Here is an 18,497-nt window from a genome sequence, read left to right on the forward strand (position 1 = left end):
AGAAAGAGTCTGGTGAGAGGATGAACTGAGAGGTAGGTAAAAAGAGAGAGATGGATGGGGGGAGGGAGGGAGAGAGAAAGGACAGAAGAAAGAAAGATGGGTTGGTGGATGGAAAGGTAGGTACATGGGTTGGTACATGGATGGACGGTAGGGTTGATAGGGAGGAAGGGAGAGAGAAAATGGTGGATAGTTGGATGGATCGGAGGGAGGTTGGAAGGAAGGAAGAATGAGTGAAAGAAAGATGGGTGGTGGGTGGATAGGTAGGTAGATGAGTTGGTAGATAGATGGTGGGTGGAAGGGTTACACGCAGGGAGGAAGGGAGAGAGAGTAAGTTGGATATTGGATGTATGGATAGATAGATATGTACCTGGGTTTGTAGCTTGGTAGATGGATTGAAGGGTGGCTGCTGGATGAATGGACAGGTAGGTAAAAAGGTAGATAGACTGGTGGATTAGGGGAGGGAGAGATAAGCAGGAAGAAAGGAAGATGGGTGGTGGGTGGATAACTAGGTAGATGAGTTGTTAGACAGATGTCTGGATGGAAGGGTTTACAGGCAGGAAGGAAGGCAGGAAGTGAGAGAGAGAAAGGTGGGTAAGTGGATGGATGCATAGATATGTACCTGGGTTCAAAGACTGACAGATGGATCGAAGGGTGGGTGGCTGGATCAATGGATAGGTAGGAAAAATTGGAAGGAAAAGAGGGAGATAGAAAGGAAGAAAGAATGAAAGGTGGGTCGTTGAATGGGGAGAGAGTAGGGGAGAGAGAGAGGGAAAGAAAGGTGTGTGGTGGATAAGTAGGTAGATGCATTGGTAGATTGATGGATGCAGATGTTTATAGGTAGGGAGGAATGGAGAGAGAGAAAGAACGGAAGATAGAGAAAGGTGGATAAGTGGTGGATGGATAGGTACATACCAGGGTTCGTAGATTGATAGATGGATCGAAGGGTGCATGGCTGGACGAATGGATAGGTAGGTAAAAAGATGGATGGGTGGGTGGATCGGGATGGAGGGAGAGAGAGAGGGAGAGAGAAAGAAAGGAATAAAGAAAGATGGGCTGGTGGATGCAAAGGTAGGTATTACGGGTTGGTAGAAACGTGGATGGATGGAAGGGTTGATAGCAAGAAAGGGAGGTAGTGAGGAAGAAAGAAAAAAGAAAAGATGAATTGTAGGTGGATAGGTAGGTAGATGAATTGGTAGTTGGAATGATGGAAGGGGGAGAGAGAGTAAGGTGGGTAAGTGGATGGATGGATAGGTTCATACCTTGGTTCGTAGACTGATGGATTGAAGGGTGGGTGGCTGGACAAATGGATAGGTAGGTAAAAAGACAGAGGGAGGGGCGGGTAGATGGGGAGAGCATGAGAAAGAAAGGGAGGGAGAGAAAGAAAGGTGGATAAGTGGATGGATGGATAGGTACGTACCTGAGTTTTTAGATGGATAGGTGGATCGGAGAGTGGGTGGCTGGACGAATGGATGTAAACCTAAATGTTCAGGTTTACTTAACTGTTGAATATTTCCAGCTTGACCTCCTAATGGCGCCCTATTTTGGTAAAATTGTTTACAATCTGCATTTTTTAGTTTTCAAAAAATGGGGGTGGGGAAAGGTAATTTCAGTAGTTTCCCTGAAAAAAAGACTTGGCATATAAAATTAAATATTTTTCATCTGAGTCTTTTTAACTTATTTAAATTATGATTTTAATTATAAATAATCAGAGATGTAAAATTTCTAGACATTTTAAAGCCATGGTTTTTTTTGTGAAAAGTTTATTCTTGTTTTTTTGTAGGAGGGGCAATGGGGTAGAAATTGGAATTTTAAGAAAAATGAAAATATTTTTTATACTTGTTTAGTATATTCCTAAAATACTTCCTACAAAATAAGTATCTCCCACAAGCCAAGCACCCAACAAACCATAATAATGCTTTGGACCTTTCTGATGGGCCCCCAGTTGTTTAACATGCTTCGGTGTCCCCTGTATATCCTGTCAAGTGATAGTGGGATCTGAGGGCTTTATTAGACTTGATGAAATTTTTTAAAAAATAAGCTTATCTGTACTTCAAAACCGGTTTTATCCCTTCCTGTCATTTCAGTGAGCCTTCAATTTAGTGACTCTTGCCAGAAAGGGAAGTTGAAAGAAGTAGGGAAGTACCACTGTTATCTCCTTTTTGCCACAACGCTGGCATCTTACAGCCTGGCTGGAGACATTAAGAAGAAGTCATCCACCTCCTAGAATGTATAGCTGTAAGGAACCATCTCCATCTCAGTTACATGACTGTTCTTAGTAATGTAACTGTATCAGTTCAGAAAACTAAGTTTTAGGTACTTAATAGTTTTTTCCCTGACTGGTAACGGAAAGCTCCAGTCAGTTAACTACATTTATTGAACACTTAATTGGGGACATGCCAAATAGAAATTAAATTAATTTACTCCCACAGTTAGAAGGCACATTCAACATTATCATCCCTTGTTCTTTCTGTTTTACAGAAGAGGAATATCTAAAGCAAAAGTTTACAGAACATTATTCCCCCAGCGAATCACAGCTATAAATGTAACAACTTGGGACAAGTCCATGTAAAATATATTTGGAATCCACTCTTCTTGTTTTGTTTGGTTAAGATCATCCTATAGTAACCAATAACCCTGGATCTCTCTTGTTTCTAGGAAGTTTGTTTGCCTAAATGACAACATTGACCATAATCATAAAGATGCCCAGACAGTGAAGGCTGTTCTCAGGGACTTCTATGAATCCATGTTCCCCATACCATCCCAGTTTGAGCTGCCAAGGGAGTATCGAAACCGTTTCCTTCATATGCATGAGCTGCAGGAATGGTAAGTTTTCATGTTTCTTACATGTGTGTGTGTTTTCAGAATGATGAAATTTCTATACTGTGTTATTTGCTCTAATTCCTTTGTAAAAATACACCTGTTTTTATTGAGATCACTGCCATCAGAGTGGCTGCCCTGTTTCTTGGGTACCTGCTGTACAGCAGACACTGCGCTGGGTAGAATATTTACTCTTTATAATGAAAGGTACTACTGTCATTGCCACGTCACAGATGAGAACAGAGCAGCAGAAGCTGAGTGATTTGCTCAAGGTGGAGTAGCCCATAAGTGGCAAATACAGCCTGATTCCCAACCCTCTGCACATTCATACCACTGTATTCCAAAGCTGCTTTATGATGTTTCCTTCTTTTATTTTACTACCGTTTACTCCCAACACTTAATTATAAAGATAATTTTATCTTCTTGCTTAGGGAAATTTGTGACCCCTTGCCTATTCACCATGCAAGGTGCTAGGAATACAGGCAAACCTCGGAGATATTTCAGGCTCAGCTCCAGACTACCACATATCCCAGTGCATGTAAAAGTTATGTTTATATATTATAGTATATTAAGTGTGAAAAAGCATTATATATCTAAAAAAAAATGTACATACCTTAATTTTAAAATGTTGCTAAAATCTGCTAACCATCATCTGAGCCTTCAGCAAGTTGTAGTAGTAACATCAAAGATCATTGATCATAGATCACCATAACAAATATAACAAGGAAAAAATGTGGACTATTTCCAGAATTACCAAGGTGTAGTACAGAGTTATTACTAAGTGAGCAAATGCTGTCAGAAAAATTGTGCCGACAAACTTGCTTGACACAAGCCTTTGATTGGTAAGAAATGTGAAATGCCATGTCTGAGAAATGCAGTAAGGTGAAGCACAGTGCTACAGGAGTCCAGGGCAGGAAGCCGCTAGTTCTGTGAGGGGAAGGTGACATTTGGACTGTTTTGAGCTCGGAAAAAAGACCTCTCCAGATAGGAGAGAGTTCCTGGTAGAAGAAATGGCATGTGCAAAGACACAGGGGTATAGAAGAGAGTGCTGTGGAGATGGAGAGGAGAAACTGCCAAGGGCTATATCTGAATTGGACATTTTTCTTTAGAGAATAGGGCTTCCCAGAGAGTGTTTTTTAGATGTTTGTCATTTGGAAAGATAACAGTAGCATGGGGGTTGGACAGGTGAGGGAAGTGTTTGGAGTGAGGCGGTGTTGTCTTGGAACTGGAGGCAGAGAGACAAGTTGTAAGCATTTCAGTTATCCCCAAAACTGTCAAGGTGTGAACCAGGGAATAGAAAGAAAGCAGTAGATACAATTGGGATCTATTTTAGAGAGAAAGTTAGCAGACCTTAGCAACTAGAACTCTGATGTCTTGGGGTTGGGTAAGTGAGACAATTAGCATGTATATTCTAATATCTGTGTATTATTTGTGTATATCTATTTTTATAAGGAGAAGTTATTACTAAATAACTGTCTTCCAGCAATGGCAAGGGAATGGCTTGTGACTCACCCTTTTTACTTTCTTTTAGCTTAGGGGAAAAATATCTTTGGATGGTTCCATCCGTCAACTCCTCAAATCCAGTTTGTGACTAAATTTACCTTCAGAGGGCCCTGTTGGATAAGAAAGGAGTGGGTTTATGAGAGTTTGAGGGCTTTGATTTCTGTGGTACAAATGAATCAGGTGCAGGATGTTCTTTGCATCCTAGGGGTTTCTTTTTCCTTAGCCTGCTCAGCTTCTGCATCCTCTCTCCCTGCTGGCCCATCAGCCCCGATCTACTGTCTGGGAACTTTCCTTCTCTTTCCTTTCATGATCCTGCGGTCTTGAGTCCCCTGTCATCTTCCCCCGGTTTCCTACAGTGGCTTTCTTCCTGCTCTTTTCATGGTAGTAGCACCTTATGCATTGTGCAGCAATCTATCTGGTGTGCTTGTCGCTCCTAGGAGACTGTGAGCCCTCTCAAGGGGCAGAGATGGTCCTTTTACTGTCCGAGTCCACTTGCCTCCCTAGTACAGAGTGGGTGCTCAGTGAGAGAAGCTCAGTTCACCTCCAGCTATTACTGGGTCTTTGGTTGCTGGGGTAACTCATTAGCTGTATCACAGTCTGTGGCTTTTTAGCTCCTTAACATACATATAGGTTCTGAATGATACCATAGACGTTAGAACTCACTGAGTTGGTTGTGATCCTCTTAACGTAGGAAATACAGGAGGAAGAACAGTGTATGGGAGGGTACCATTTTTGCATATGTGAGTTGAGATAGACACACCCACTGCCAAACAGTTGTGAATGAGTGTAGAACTCTGCATAGGGGCCTGAATTCGAAAGTTAGTAGCATATCTTTAAGCCTTATGTTAAATGCTTAATCTCATAACAAATTATTATTTCCAAATTGCAGATGAGAAAACTGCTGTAATTCCCGTTTATCCCCAGTATCCCAGGTCTAGTCCAGTTGATTCCACCCTCAGAATGTCTGCCCCATTGCTTGTTTCTTCCCATCTCACTGCCCTAGTATAGCCCTCATTCTTTTCTCCTGCCCAGACGAACTGGACTGCCTGCCTCTGGTCACCTGCTTATGACATCCATCCTTTAAGTGGCCACCATTTTCACCTTGATTATGACACACACGTGCACACACGCCCACTGTATCATCCCCTTTTCCACTAGAGTATTACATCTAAACCCATTGCATGGTTTCCCAGAACAACTGCAGCTCATGCCCACCTGCTTTTCCTTGGCTGAGCATCCCTCCTGCCTCCATGCCAGACTTGATTCGGTTCTGCCGGACCTGGCTTGCAGCTCTCTCTGCTGATGCTCATCTCCTTTCTCAGCGACATGCTTTCCTTCCCCACTTCAAGGCTGAAATGAAGTGTCGCCATCTCTGTGGTGCTTTCCTCACTTTGCTGTTTTTCCCCAAGGCTTTGCTTTTAACAGGTATTTCTGCCCATCTTGTGTGATGGCCAGTTGTCTGCACATCAGCGCCTCCCCAGGCTTGCAGATGCTTTAGAGCAGGGACTTCTCCTTATTCACCTCTCTGTATCCACAGGAAGTATTTATGGGCTGACTGAATAAATGAATATGAATAAATAAAAATGAATGGAAGAGGGCTTTTTTAAAAATTTGTTAAAAATTCTAAATTTTATTTTGAAGTCTTCGCCCCTGCCTGGGTAACTTTGACTTATTCAAAAATTTACTATAACAGAAAATTTGAACTCACGTGGGGAATGTATAATTATGTTAACGTTTTCAAATGGCCTCTAGACATTGTTTTTGTGTTTTACAACACTGTTTTTGCTAAACTAGCAAATAGTATGTAGTTAGTTTTACTAACTAATGGTGGTGAAACCCTACACACAACTACATATATGCTTTCTTTTCTTTGAACAGGAGGGCATATCGAGATAAATTGAAGTTTTGGACTCATTGTGTGCTAGCAACATTGATTATGTTTACTATATTTTCATTTTTTGCTGAACAGGTAAGTTATGTATTTTATGTGGATATCAAACAGTATTTCTTGGTATATTAACATCTGAATTTTTTTTTTAAGAAAAAGAAATTTATGACAAGAAAGTTTTTACTTGTTATTTGCTTACCGTTCATATGTCAAATATATTTCATAATATTCAGGCAGCAAACATCTGTTACCAGTATTCTTTGTACCTGGAGCACCAGAGATTGAATTTTATTCTTCAAGCTAAAACTGGAAAGCTCCACATATTTTTAACCAAAAAACCACCTAGAATCCTCATCTAAAATCAGCTTTCTTTCTTTTAATCTTTCTAAAAGTGACCACAGTGTCTTATCTAGATGCAGACCTCCCGCTGTTCTGTAGCTGACGCCTGGGGTGCTCATGCCGCCCCCCCACTCACACTCCCTTTAAGCTGTGGGGTTCTTCCCCCACAGGCACACACACAGCCTCCTCCAGGGGAGGGTCCAGAAGTGAGATTATGAGGTAAAAAGAAAGGGATAAGAGAATCCTTGTTAGGCCGCAGTGGGTATGAAACGCTCTGAAGGAAAAGAACAGTGTCTGGCTGACCTCACGTGTGCCTGGCAGGCCACTGCCGCCTTGGCCTCCACCCAGGTGACTGAAGTGGAGGCTCTCACGACAGGGAGCTTATACTGAGTTTACTTACATGGAGGAGGAGGCGGAGGTGGCCTAAAAACTGAGCTTCCTACTGCAGATGGGAGGAAATCCAGGAAGTAAAGGTCTGGCGGGCAAGCAGAACTGCAGTTTAAACCTTCTTCTACTTCCCAGGGGCTAGAAACCTTGCTGTTGTTCCTGGCAGGTAAAAATCTTAGGGAAAAAAAAATCTTAAAAAGACTGTAGCTGCTTTTAGAACAGAGGTCCACTGAGGAGCCTGTGAGTCCGCTGTGAGCAAGGAGGGACCCTGGCTGCAGTGGAAGGAAACAGGAGGGTCATTTTTTTTTACTAGCAGAGACTAGGGAAGCAGAGAGGCAGGAGAAAGGAGGGAAGAATAAATCGCCTCTCCTGTTTGGCACCCTGCTCCTTAGCTACTGCGATCAAATTCCTTAACTTCTGCCAGGCTCACAAACCCGCCCTGCTGCCTCTTCCCCGGCCCTGGAATCCCAGCTCATCGTCCAGAGTGTGGTGGCTTATGCTTGGGCGAGGCCCTGCTTCCAACTCGAGGTGGAGGAGTAGAAATTGAAACCATAACATATTTTTCTCGTTGAAACTCTCCCATAACGGTGGTCAGATTCTCTATTTCAGATGTGTTGTGAATAAACTGTAACAGAAATTTTTATCCACATTCTAAGCTACTAAATTACAAATGAAATTTTGTATTTCAACCTAGTGATTGTTGCTATGGTTAAGTATAGAAAAAAATGGTAATAGAATTCTTTTAAAAATATATAAAATCCTAGCTTACATATGTAGTCATTTTCAAACCCAGACACATTATCTTACTGGTTGAATAGTCAGTCTCCTTCAGTAGAAACATGAAAAATAGACATCTTGAAAGTAAGTATCCATGATAATTGCTATATAAAAATCTGTAGTTTTTAATAGGTCTTAAAAATGAAACTTGGACCAAAATAATTTCAATCTTCATTGGTTTACATAACTTGTGGGCACATACCTAGACATACTGACCCTACAAAGCCAAACAAAATTAGTGGTTGATTTTGTTTTGAGGGGAGGAAATACGGAGGCTTGTCTGCTGTCTGTTTTTATGTATAGAAATAGGACTGGAAATGATTAAGGTCATATGACCCTCAGAAAGTTTAAATTTTAATTCCCCAAGTTGACAAATTTATTTCCTGTCTTTCATCCTTCAGTTAATTGCACTTAAGCGGAAGATATTTCCCAGAAGGAGGATACACAAAGAAGCCAGTCCCGATCAAATCAGGGTATAAAAGATCTTCATTTGAAAATCTACCTCAGCATTTACTGAGCATTTTAAAACTCGGCATCGCAGAGATGTCGTCACGATGTGATGCTTACCCAGCTCTGCCTGAAGAAGGAAAAACACCCAATACTTGTTTTCTGGACTTAACAGAGCCTACTGACCAGGAATTGCTGAACCAATACACCAAAAACTTGTGTGTTGAGCAGCTGCGGTTTCACTTGTAAAGCATTTGCTCATGTACCCGTCTGTCCTTTTAATGAAAAGGCTCACTGATGAGAGACAGCAGTGGCTGCTATGGGAGCCCAGCAGCTAACTAGATGAGGGCGAGGCCAGCTTGAGTGCTACTGCTAAGAGTCCCCAGTCTTTTGCATTCCAAAGCTTTTTTGCTGTGATTTTTACATTTTTGGGTTTTTTAAGTAGCTACTGAGTTAACTAGTGATCCTTGCTTTTGAAAACAGTGAATTGGGATGTGCTTTTATACATGTTATTTAAATAATGCAGCAGTATCACTTCCCATTTGGAATATCTAAATTATCGATTTTATTAACATTTAAGAGTCTAAATGATCTTAAGTACTTACCATTACGGATGAGCTCAGTGACTGACAGCTTGATACTTTGTCCTTGTTTACTTCAGCCCCTCAGAATATTGTGATTTCATGTGGAGGCCTAATGACAAAGGGCTAGAGTTATAGTAGCAGAGCTACTTGCCAGATGTAATTATGTTTTGGAGATGTACATACTCAAACAGAAGTGCCTCATTTTAGAAGTGAGTAATGCTGAAGGTACTGGCACATAACAGTGGTGTCTTTTTAAATACTCATCAATGGATTCCAGTAGCTGTCTCTATCAGTTTCATATAACGCATGGTCAGCAAACATTTTCTGTAAAAAGCCACATAGTAAATATTTGCAGGACACATGTGTCTGTTGCATATTCTTTGTTTAGTTTTTGTTTTTTAACGGTCCTTTAAAAATGTCAAAACCATATCTAACTTGCAGCTGTACAAAAACAGGCTACCAGCTGGATTTGGGATCGTTTGCTGACCACTGGAATAGAGAATTAGTATTTTTATGTGTGGGTAAGCCCTGATGTTCAGCCATATTTTATTTATGTGGATTTCTGGAGACCAGATTCCATGAGTCCTTTTTGAACTCTGACAAGTATTTTAGACCATGATCTTAACAGTAGTATTCTTTCAAAACAGCATACATATTTTATAAAAAGAACTTGTAAATACTGTGTTTGTGCTGTAAGAGTTATGTATTTCAAGAATTGAAGTCTCATAAAAAAAAATTCATCTGATGCTTTGATTTTTAACCTTTGAGGAGTGAGTTTATTGTTACTCAGATTCAGCAATCACTTGAGTGCATATACAGTATGCCAGGGTCTATCCTGAACACAAGTGAAATTAAGAGGAAAGCAGTGTAAAGAAGGGATGGTAATATTACAGACTGGCGAATGTCATTATATGGGGAAAATAAGTTCTAAATGGGATTGATATGGTAAAAATTTAGGGGTTCTCTGTGTATCATTCTTAAAGTGAATATTCTAGGAAAGTTAGAGAAATGAACATTTGGGTGTGATGCAGATTTCTGTGGTCAGGTGAATATAATCAACACCTTATTTAGAGCTTAGTAGATAACAGGATGAATAGAATCATGGAATATTCATAGAATCATTAGAACAAAGGAACCTCAGAAGTTGATGAGTAGTCAAATGGTCTTCAAGGATTTTTTTAAAGCCTCAGAACTAATAGTTCAAGTGAAAGCCTCTGGATGGCAGCCAGTATGGAAAACAGAAAGAAAGCTGCTCATTCTGCCTGACCCCAGAGCAGCGCCTCCAGAACTCCCAGGCTTCACAGGCAGAGTTTCAGAGCCCACATCTTATGTGTTATCATCAAGAAAACCAGGACCAGGAAGATTATGTGACTTGTCCAAGGTCTCACAACCAGTTAGGGGGCAGAGCCCAGATTGTCTCCTTCTCCAGTCCCCTGCAGGCTGTGCTGCCTGCCCGGGACACAGTGGCACGTGCAAGTGAATAGCACACTCTCTGCAGTCAGACTTAGGGGGTTCAAGTGCTTGCTCCTAGACTGTTTGCCAAGATTCGGCTTTCTCTTCTAAAACATGGGAGGCAATACTGGTGTCTACCTCACAGGCTTCCGATGATGATGGAAGAAATGACATACATAACATACCTAGTACAGTGCCTGGCAAATAGTCCTGCCTGATAAATGTCAGTGGTGAGGATCGTAGAGGAAAGTGTGTGTAAAGGCTTGTTATCCGGGTCAGAGGTGATGTTTCCAGTGTAGTCTTTAGGGTGAAATTATTACATTACCTTTAGCTAAGGAAGTGACACATTTTCTAATTAAAAATATTTCTGCCTACTTTTTCTTAGTGGTTATTTTAAAAATTATTTCCACATATACCAAAAAGCATGCAAATAATGACTAACAGATCAAGAGTTTAATAACAGCTCAGATCAGAACATTTAAGGAAGGAATAGCCCCAATGCCCACAAATTCTTCCAGAGTGTAGAAAAGAGAAGGAAAACATCCAATTCATCTCTTGAGATCAACACAACTCCACACCAAAGCCTGATGCAGTTACCTCAAGAAAGGAAAACTGTAGGCCAGTTCTACCTCCTAAGAATCCCAGACGAAACGCTAGTGAGCCAAATTAGTTAATTCCCTGAAGGATCAATACTTTATGATCAGCCAGGTCCACTCAGAAAATATCTAATCAGTAGGATCAAAGAGAGAAACTGCATGATAAGTTTTTTTTTAAAAAGAAAGCAAGATTCATTGAAATTAAGAAAAATTTAGACAGTCTAGCATAATGCCTTCTGATCCATCAATAGTTATCAACATTTTGCCACATTTGTTTGCTCTGTATTTCTTTGTTGATGTATTTTAAAGCAAATCCTAGACTTCCTGGAGACAGAAGTAAGGGGGAGGTGAAGGAGACCTCATCAGGCTAATTGCTCCTCCTTCCCACTTTCCCAGATAACAGCTACATCCTATTGAGCACATTCTGTGTGCTACATGCACAAATCTAACAACCTGCTTAAGGAAAAGGAGGTACAGGAGACAGATACCTGCCAGGACTATGGCTCAACACTACCCATCCTTGCTCTTCTCTGCGTGTCAGCTTTTCTTCCCACAGTGGGGTTGTGGAAAGTCCTGGCTCACATCCCCCAGTGAGGAGGAAGCTTCTTTTCTGGCTCCAATATAGAAAACCCTGGTGGAGATGAGTTACATAACTGGCTCAGTCTAGATTCTATGGCCAAGGGATGGAGACTTTTATCAAAAAGAAGGGGGAAAGGATGCTGGTCTGACAGAAATACCAGCATCCTGGTGAAACACTCCAGCTTCATAGAACAAAGACTGAGTGCATGTGAAGACCAGGTTTCTGGATTAATTACTCAAGTTTAAGGCAAGCTGCCATATTTGAAAGAAACTGGAAAAATCAAATCTGTTGATTAGAATACAGTGAACCTTATAATTTTCTCATTATTGAAGGGATTCAAAGAAATGTATGTACAGAATCAGTACAATACCTGCCCCATAATAAATGCTCCAGAACCAGTACACAGTTATGGCTGTTATGGTCCACAACTGGTCCCTACTTCTCTTTCTGATCTTCCTTCTGCTTTCCTCCCCTGCCAGTCTCACCCTGGCCACAAATTGTGCCAGCCTCATTGCATTTTCCAAACATGCTGTGTACTTTTATTTCCTTGCAGATGCTGTTCTTACTGTTCGACCTGGCTTTTCCTTCTTACCTGTTAAACTCCTATTCATACCTCCAGGCCCATCACCAATAGTTCATCTACTGAGAAATTTTCTAAAAGACTGGCTATTATCACCTTGAGTCCTTTGAGACTATGACTCAGGAAATAAGGGATATAACATTTAGGCTTTCAAACAACCTTGACAAGGTTCTACAATACTGTTGACTAAAGAAAGTGAGGGAGGGGGATCAAGATGGTGGAGTAAGAGCATGTGGAGCTCACTTCTCCCAAAAGAAAATGTAGATCAAAAATACATCTACGTGTGGAACAATTCTCACAGAAAACTAACTGGAAACTTGCAGAATAACTTCTGTCCACCAAGGCTGCAAGAAGTCTTCCCACATAGGCTGGACAGGAAGAAAAGCATCAGGTTGAGACCTGTGCCCCTGGGAGGGGACTCAGAGGAGAGGCGAAATTGCAAAAGAACTCTTGCCCTGGGGAGTGGGGTCGAGCCACAGACTGGACATCCTACACAGAAGAGAGAAGCAGCTTAGACTCCATAAGTCCATGGGTGTTGGCTTGCCCTCACACAGGGTGGAGAGAGGTCTGCCCTAGTAGCTGCTGTCCTAATGTGCCCCCCAATCTGAACTCAATGAACACCCTGGCTCTGGTCACTCCACACCACAGATTGGCACTGGATCTAGGGCAGCTGGTTCTTGGGAAAACACTTGATCTAGGTGCAAAGGTGGCCCTGGGGGCCTGGGATGTGGTCCAGGTGGGGTAGCAGAGGCCATTGTTGGTGTTTACTCAAACAGTGTCACAGAATTAGCTCAGACTTCTGAGGGCAGCCTGGATTCTCCAATTCTCACAACCACAACACCATGAGCCCCAGCTAAGTGAATACTCTGGCCCTGCCCACTCCATGCCACAACCTTATATTAGATCTGGGACTATCACAACATGGGAAAAGATGCAACCTTGGGTTGTGTCAGAGTAGAGCCCTGCTTGCTTCAGCACTCTTCTCCTTTTGAGCAAAGCCCTAGTGTGGGAAGAAGGAAAAACACACACTTAAAGGGAGCAGAGCCAGCTCAAGCCTGACCCTCGGGGCATCCACTTGAGCCACTTGGGAGCAGACCCCACTCCAGCTACTGAGCAGACAGGAAGTCCTGCGACATACTCTGTGCAGGCTTTAGCCCTGCCAACACCAGCCACACCCCTTATCAAGGTGATAGTAGACAGTACACCCTGAGGAAAGATATGGCTTGCATCCACATCAAATCCAGCCCTCACACCAAGGACACTGGGCACATGCAGTCTACATAAGGATGCTCCCACATAAAAACATGCTTCAGGACCACAACAGATAACTGTTTAACCTAAATTCATAGAAACAGAGAAAGTTAAGTAAAATGAAAAGGCAGAGGAACTATTCTCAATTAAAAGAGCAAGAGAAAACCCCTGGAAAAGTAATGCCACAGAGAATCTACCAGACAATGAATTCAAGAAGTTGGTTATAAAAATGCTAACTGAATTAGGAGAATTGATCTGATCACAAACCATTTTAACAAGGAACTAGAAACTTAAGACTCAATCAAAAATAGATAAATTTCTGAGATAAAAAGCACTCTAGAAGCAATGAGTAGCCAACTACCGTAACAGAAGAACACGTAAGTGATCTGGAAGATTGAATAATGGAAATCAATCAGAAAAGCAGACAGATCAAAAACAAACAAACAAACAAAAAACTAAAGGAACATAAGATCTATGAGATAATATAACACATGCCAACATTCACATTTATAAAGGTTCCAGAAGGAGAAGAGAGAGGGTATTGAAAATGTACTTGAAGAAATTATACCTGAAAATTCCCAAAGCTAAAGAAGGAAACATACCAAGGTACAGGAAGCACAGAGGGTCCCAAACAAGATGAACCCAAAGAGACCCACACTAAGACACATAATTAAAATGGCAAAAAATAAAGAGAATTCTAAAGGCAACAAGAGAAAAAAAGAGTCATATTTTCAAGGAAGTCCCCATAAGACTTTCAGCTGATCTCTCAGCAGAAACTTTGCAGACCCAAAGGGAGTGACATGATATATTTAAAGTCCTAAAAGGGAAAATCCTGCAACCTAGGATACTTTACCCAGCAAGATTATCATTTAGAATAGAATGAGAGATAACGAATTTCTCAGATAAGCAAAACTTAAAAGAAACCAGCAATACAAATCTACTCTAAATGTTGAAAGTTCTCTGAAAGGGTAAATCCCAATAGGAAAGGCAAATATATAATAAGAATTAAAGATCACTTAAATAAGCCAGTACATAAATTTAAATTTTAAAAATTGAAAAGCAACTATAATAAACAGTAAAAGGATGAGCATGAAGATAAAAAAACATGACATCAAAAACAAAATGTGGAGGGGGAGAGTAAAAAATGTAGATCTTTTAGAACTGTATTTGAACTTAAATGATTATCATTTTAGAGCAAGTAGATATAATTATGGGTCAACATATATGAACCCTATGGTAACCACAAATCAAAAACCTACAACAGATTCACAAAAAGCAGGAAGAAAGGAACTCAAGCATACTACGAAAGATAACCATCAAACTACAATGGAAGAAACAAAAAGAATACAGAAGAACTCCAAAAACAACTGGAAAACAAGGAATAAAATGGCAATAAGTATATACCTATTAATAATTACTTTAAATGTCAATGGATTAAATGCTCCAATCAAAAGACATAGGGTGGCTGATTGGATAAAAAAAACAAGACCTTTCAATATGCTTCCTACAAAAGACTCAGGTCACGGCAAAAGACATACAGACTAAAAGTGAGTGGATGGAAAAAATACTTCATGCAAGTAGAAATGACAACAAAGTGAGGGTAGCAATATTCATATCAAACAATTTTAAACTTTAAAACAAGAGCTATAATGAAGGACAAAGAAGGGCATTATATAATGATAAAGGGATCAATACAGGAAGAGGATATTATACTTGTTAACATATATGCACCCAATACAGGAGCACCTAGATAGATAAAGCAAATACTAACAAAGGGAGAAATTGGCAGCAAAACAGTAGGAGACTTTACACCCCACTGACATCAACGGACAGACAATCCAGAGAGAAAAATCAATAAGGCAACAGAAGTCTTAAATGATACAATAGACCAATTAGACTTCACTGATATCTACAAGATACTATATCCAAAAAAAGCAGAATACACATTTTTTACAAGTGCATACGCAATGTTCTCCAGGATAGATCACATACTAGGCCACAAAACAAGCCTAACGGATTTAAAAGGATAGAAATTATATCAAGCATTTTTTTCTGATTACAGCAGTATGAAAGTAGGAATCAATTACAGAAAAGAAAAAAGAACAAACTAAACCACATGCTAGTAAAAAAGAAAAAAACCAATCGGTTAATGATGAAATCAAAGACGAAATAAGAAAAATACCTCAAGGCAAAAAAAGTGAAAACACAACTTTTCAAAATCTGTACAATACAGCAGATCTTTCTTTCTTTCTTTCTCTCTCTCTTTCTCTCTCTCTCCCTCCCTCCCTCCCTCCCAAAACGAGCTGCCAACAGCACTTGATTTCTTCTTTAAAAATTATGGAACACTTCACGAATTTGCATGCCATCCTTCTGCAGGGGCCATGCTAATCTTCTCTGTATCATTCCAATTTTAGTGTATGTGCTTCCAAAGCAAGCACCAGCAAAAGTATTTCTAAGAGGGAAGTTCATAGCATTCCAGACCTCCCTCAAGAAACAAGAAAAATCTCAAATAAACAACCTAACTCACTACATTAAAAATTAGAAAAAGAACAAAGCCCAAAGTCAGCAGAAGGGAGAAAGATCAGCAGGAAATAAATAAAATAGAGATCAAAAGATCAATAAGAGAAGATTAACAAAACCCAGAGGTAGTTTTTTGAAAAGATAAAATTGATAATCTTTAGCAAGGCTCACCAAGAAAAGAGAGGACCCAAATAAAGAAACAAAAGAGGAGAAACAACAACCAATATCATACAGATACAAAAAAGCATAAGATGACACTATAAACACTTATATGCCAACAAATTGGACAACCTAGGAGAAATGAACAAATTTCTAGAAACATACGTCCTGCCAAGACTGAGTCAAGAAGAAACAATTTGAACAGACCAATCACTAAAAGTGAAGTTGAATCTGTAATAAAACAAAAACAAAAACTCCCAGCAAACAAAAATCAGGACCAGACAGCTTCATAGGGGAATTCTGCCAAACATTTAAAAGAGAACTAATACCTATCCTTCTCAAACTATTACAAAAAAAATGGAGGGGAGAACACATCCAAATTCATTTTATGAGGGCACCATCACCCCCAATATCAAAACCCGACAAAGATACTACAAAAAAAGATTAAAAAGCCAACATCTCTGATGAATATAGATGTAAAAATCCTCCACAATACTAGGAAACGGAATCCACCAATATGCAAAAGAATCATACACCATCAAGTTGGATTTATTCCAGAGTCACAAGGATGTTTCAACATATGCAAATCGATGTGATACACCATTAACAAAAGACAAAATCACATGATCATCTCAGATGCAGAAAAAGCATTTGACAAATATCAACATCCATTCATTAAAAACTCTCAAAGTGGGTACAGAAGGAACTTACTTCAATACAGTGAAGTCCGTATACGACAAACCCACAGCCAACATAATACTCAATGGTGAAAAGATGAAAGCCTTCCTGCTAAATTCAGGAACAAGACAAGGATGCCCACTTTCACCACCTCTATTTCCCACATTATTGGAAGCCCTAGCCACAGCAATCAGACATCGCCATCAGACAAGAAAAAGACAGAAGTTATAGAAAACCCTAAAACGTCCACACAAAAACTACTAGAGCTGATCAAAGAATTCAGCAAGGTAGCAGGTTACAAGATTAACGTTCAAAAATCAGTTGCATTTCTTTACAATAATGATGAATCAACAGAAAAAGAAAGTAAAGAAACAATCCCCTTTAAAATAGCACCCAAAGTAATAAAATACCTAGGAATAAATCTAACCAAGGAGGTGAAAGACTTATACACGGAGAACTGTAAAACACTGATTAAGGAAATTAAAGAAGACTTTAAAAAATGAAAAGATATCTCATGCTCCTGGACTGGAAGGATCAATATTGTTAAAATGGTCATATTACTCAAGGCAATCTACAGATTTAATGCAATCCCTATCAAATTACCCAGGACATATTTCACAGAACTAGAACAAATCATAGTAAAATTTATCATAATAAAAATTATAATAAATCATAATAAAATTTATATGGAACCACAAAAGACCTAGAATTGCCAAAACATTACTGAAGAAAAAGAAAGAGGCTGGAGGAATAACCCTCCCAGACTTCAGACAATACTACAGAGCTACAGCAATCAAGACAGCATGGTATTGGTACAAAAACACACATATAGACCAATGGAACAGAATAGAGAGCCCAGAAATGAACCCATAAAATTTTGGTCAACTAATCTTTGACAAAGGAGGAAAGAACATACAATGGAATAAAGACAGTCTCTTCAGCAAATGGTGTTGGGAAAACTGGACAGCAGCATGTAAATCAATGAAGCTACAACACTCCCTTACACCATACACAAAAATCAACTCAAAGTGGATCAAAGACTTAAACATAAGACAAGATACAATAAACCCCCTAGAAGAAAGCATAGGCAAAATATTATCTGACATACATCTCAAAAATGTTCTCCTAGGGCAGTCTACCCAAGCAATAGAAATAAAAGCAAGAATAAACAAATGGGACCTAGTTAAACCTACAAGCTTTCGCACAGCAAAGGAAACCATAACCAAAACAAAATGACAACCTAAGGAATGGGAGAAAATTTTTGCAAAAGATGAAACTGACAAAGGCTTGATCTCCAGAATATATAAGCAGCTCATACGACTTAATAAGAATAAAACAAACAACGAATCCAAAAATGGGCAGAAGACCTAAACAAGCAATTCTCCAATGAAGAAATACAAATGATTAAAAGGCATGAAAAAATGCTCAATATCACTAATTACCAGAGAAATGCAAAACTACAATGAGGTATCACCTCACACCAGTCAGAATGGCCACCATTCAAATGTCCACAAATGATAAATGCTGGAGAGGCTGTGGAGAAAAGGGAACCCTCCTTCACTGCTGGTGGGAATGCAGTTTAGTGCAGCCACTGTGGAAAACAGTATGGAGATTCCTCAAAAGAGTAGGAATAGACTTACCATATGACCCAGTAATCCCTCTCCTGGGCATATATCCAGAAGGAAGCCTACTTCAAAATGACACCTGCACATACAATGTTCATAGCAGCACTATTTACAATAGCCAAGATATGGAAACAGCCTAAATGTCCATCAACAGATGACTGGATAAAGAAGAAGTGGTATATTTATACAATGGAATACTATCCAGTCATAAAAATGACAACGTAACGCCATTTGCAGCAACATGGATGTTCCTGGAGAATGTCATTCTAAGTGAAGTAAGCCAGAAAGGCAAAGAACAATACCATATGCAATCA

At 39.8% G+C, this 18,497-nt stretch overlaps 1 protein-coding gene, 1 long non-coding RNA gene and 1 other non-coding gene across 3 annotated transcripts in view; 1 reads left to right on the top strand and 2 right to left on the bottom strand.

Moving 5' to 3' along the window:
- GNPTAB (N-acetylglucosamine-1-phosphate transferase subunits alpha and beta) overlaps nt 1–10,568 on the top strand; it is a 70,094-nt gene extending 59,526 nt beyond the window's left edge. Inside the window, exons 19-21 of the mRNA XM_010962794.3 lie at nt 2,656–2,823; nt 6,199–6,289; nt 8,113–10,568. Of these exons, the coding sequence (XP_010961096.2) occupies nt 2,656–2,823; nt 6,199–6,289; nt 8,113–8,190 (337 nt within the window). The 3' untranslated portion in view covers nt 8,191–10,568. The remainder of the gene's footprint in view (nt 1–2,655; nt 2,824–6,198; nt 6,290–8,112) is intronic.
- Nucleotides 2,830–6,529, bottom strand: LOC123619003 (uncharacterized). Its single transcript, XR_006727512.2, has 3 exons — nt 6,408–6,529; nt 5,536–5,875; nt 2,830–4,430 (listed from the first exon to the last, which is right to left on the bottom strand). It is a non-coding gene; the product is annotated as an uncharacterized LOC123619003 (long non-coding RNA).
- Nucleotides 10,569–15,532: 4,964 nt separating the features above from the next.
- LOC123619014 (U6 spliceosomal RNA) lies at nt 15,533–15,639 on the bottom strand. The gene has a single exon (XR_006727530.1). It is a non-coding gene; the product is annotated as a U6 spliceosomal RNA (small nuclear RNA).
- Between the last annotated feature and the right edge of the window lie 2,858 nt (nt 15,640–18,497).

The sequence above is a fragment of the Camelus bactrianus genome, chromosome 12 (assembly GCF_048773025.1).
Source record: "Camelus bactrianus isolate YW-2024 breed Bactrian camel chromosome 12, ASM4877302v1, whole genome shotgun sequence".
NCBI lineage: Eukaryota > Metazoa > Chordata > Mammalia > Artiodactyla > Camelidae > Camelus > Camelus bactrianus.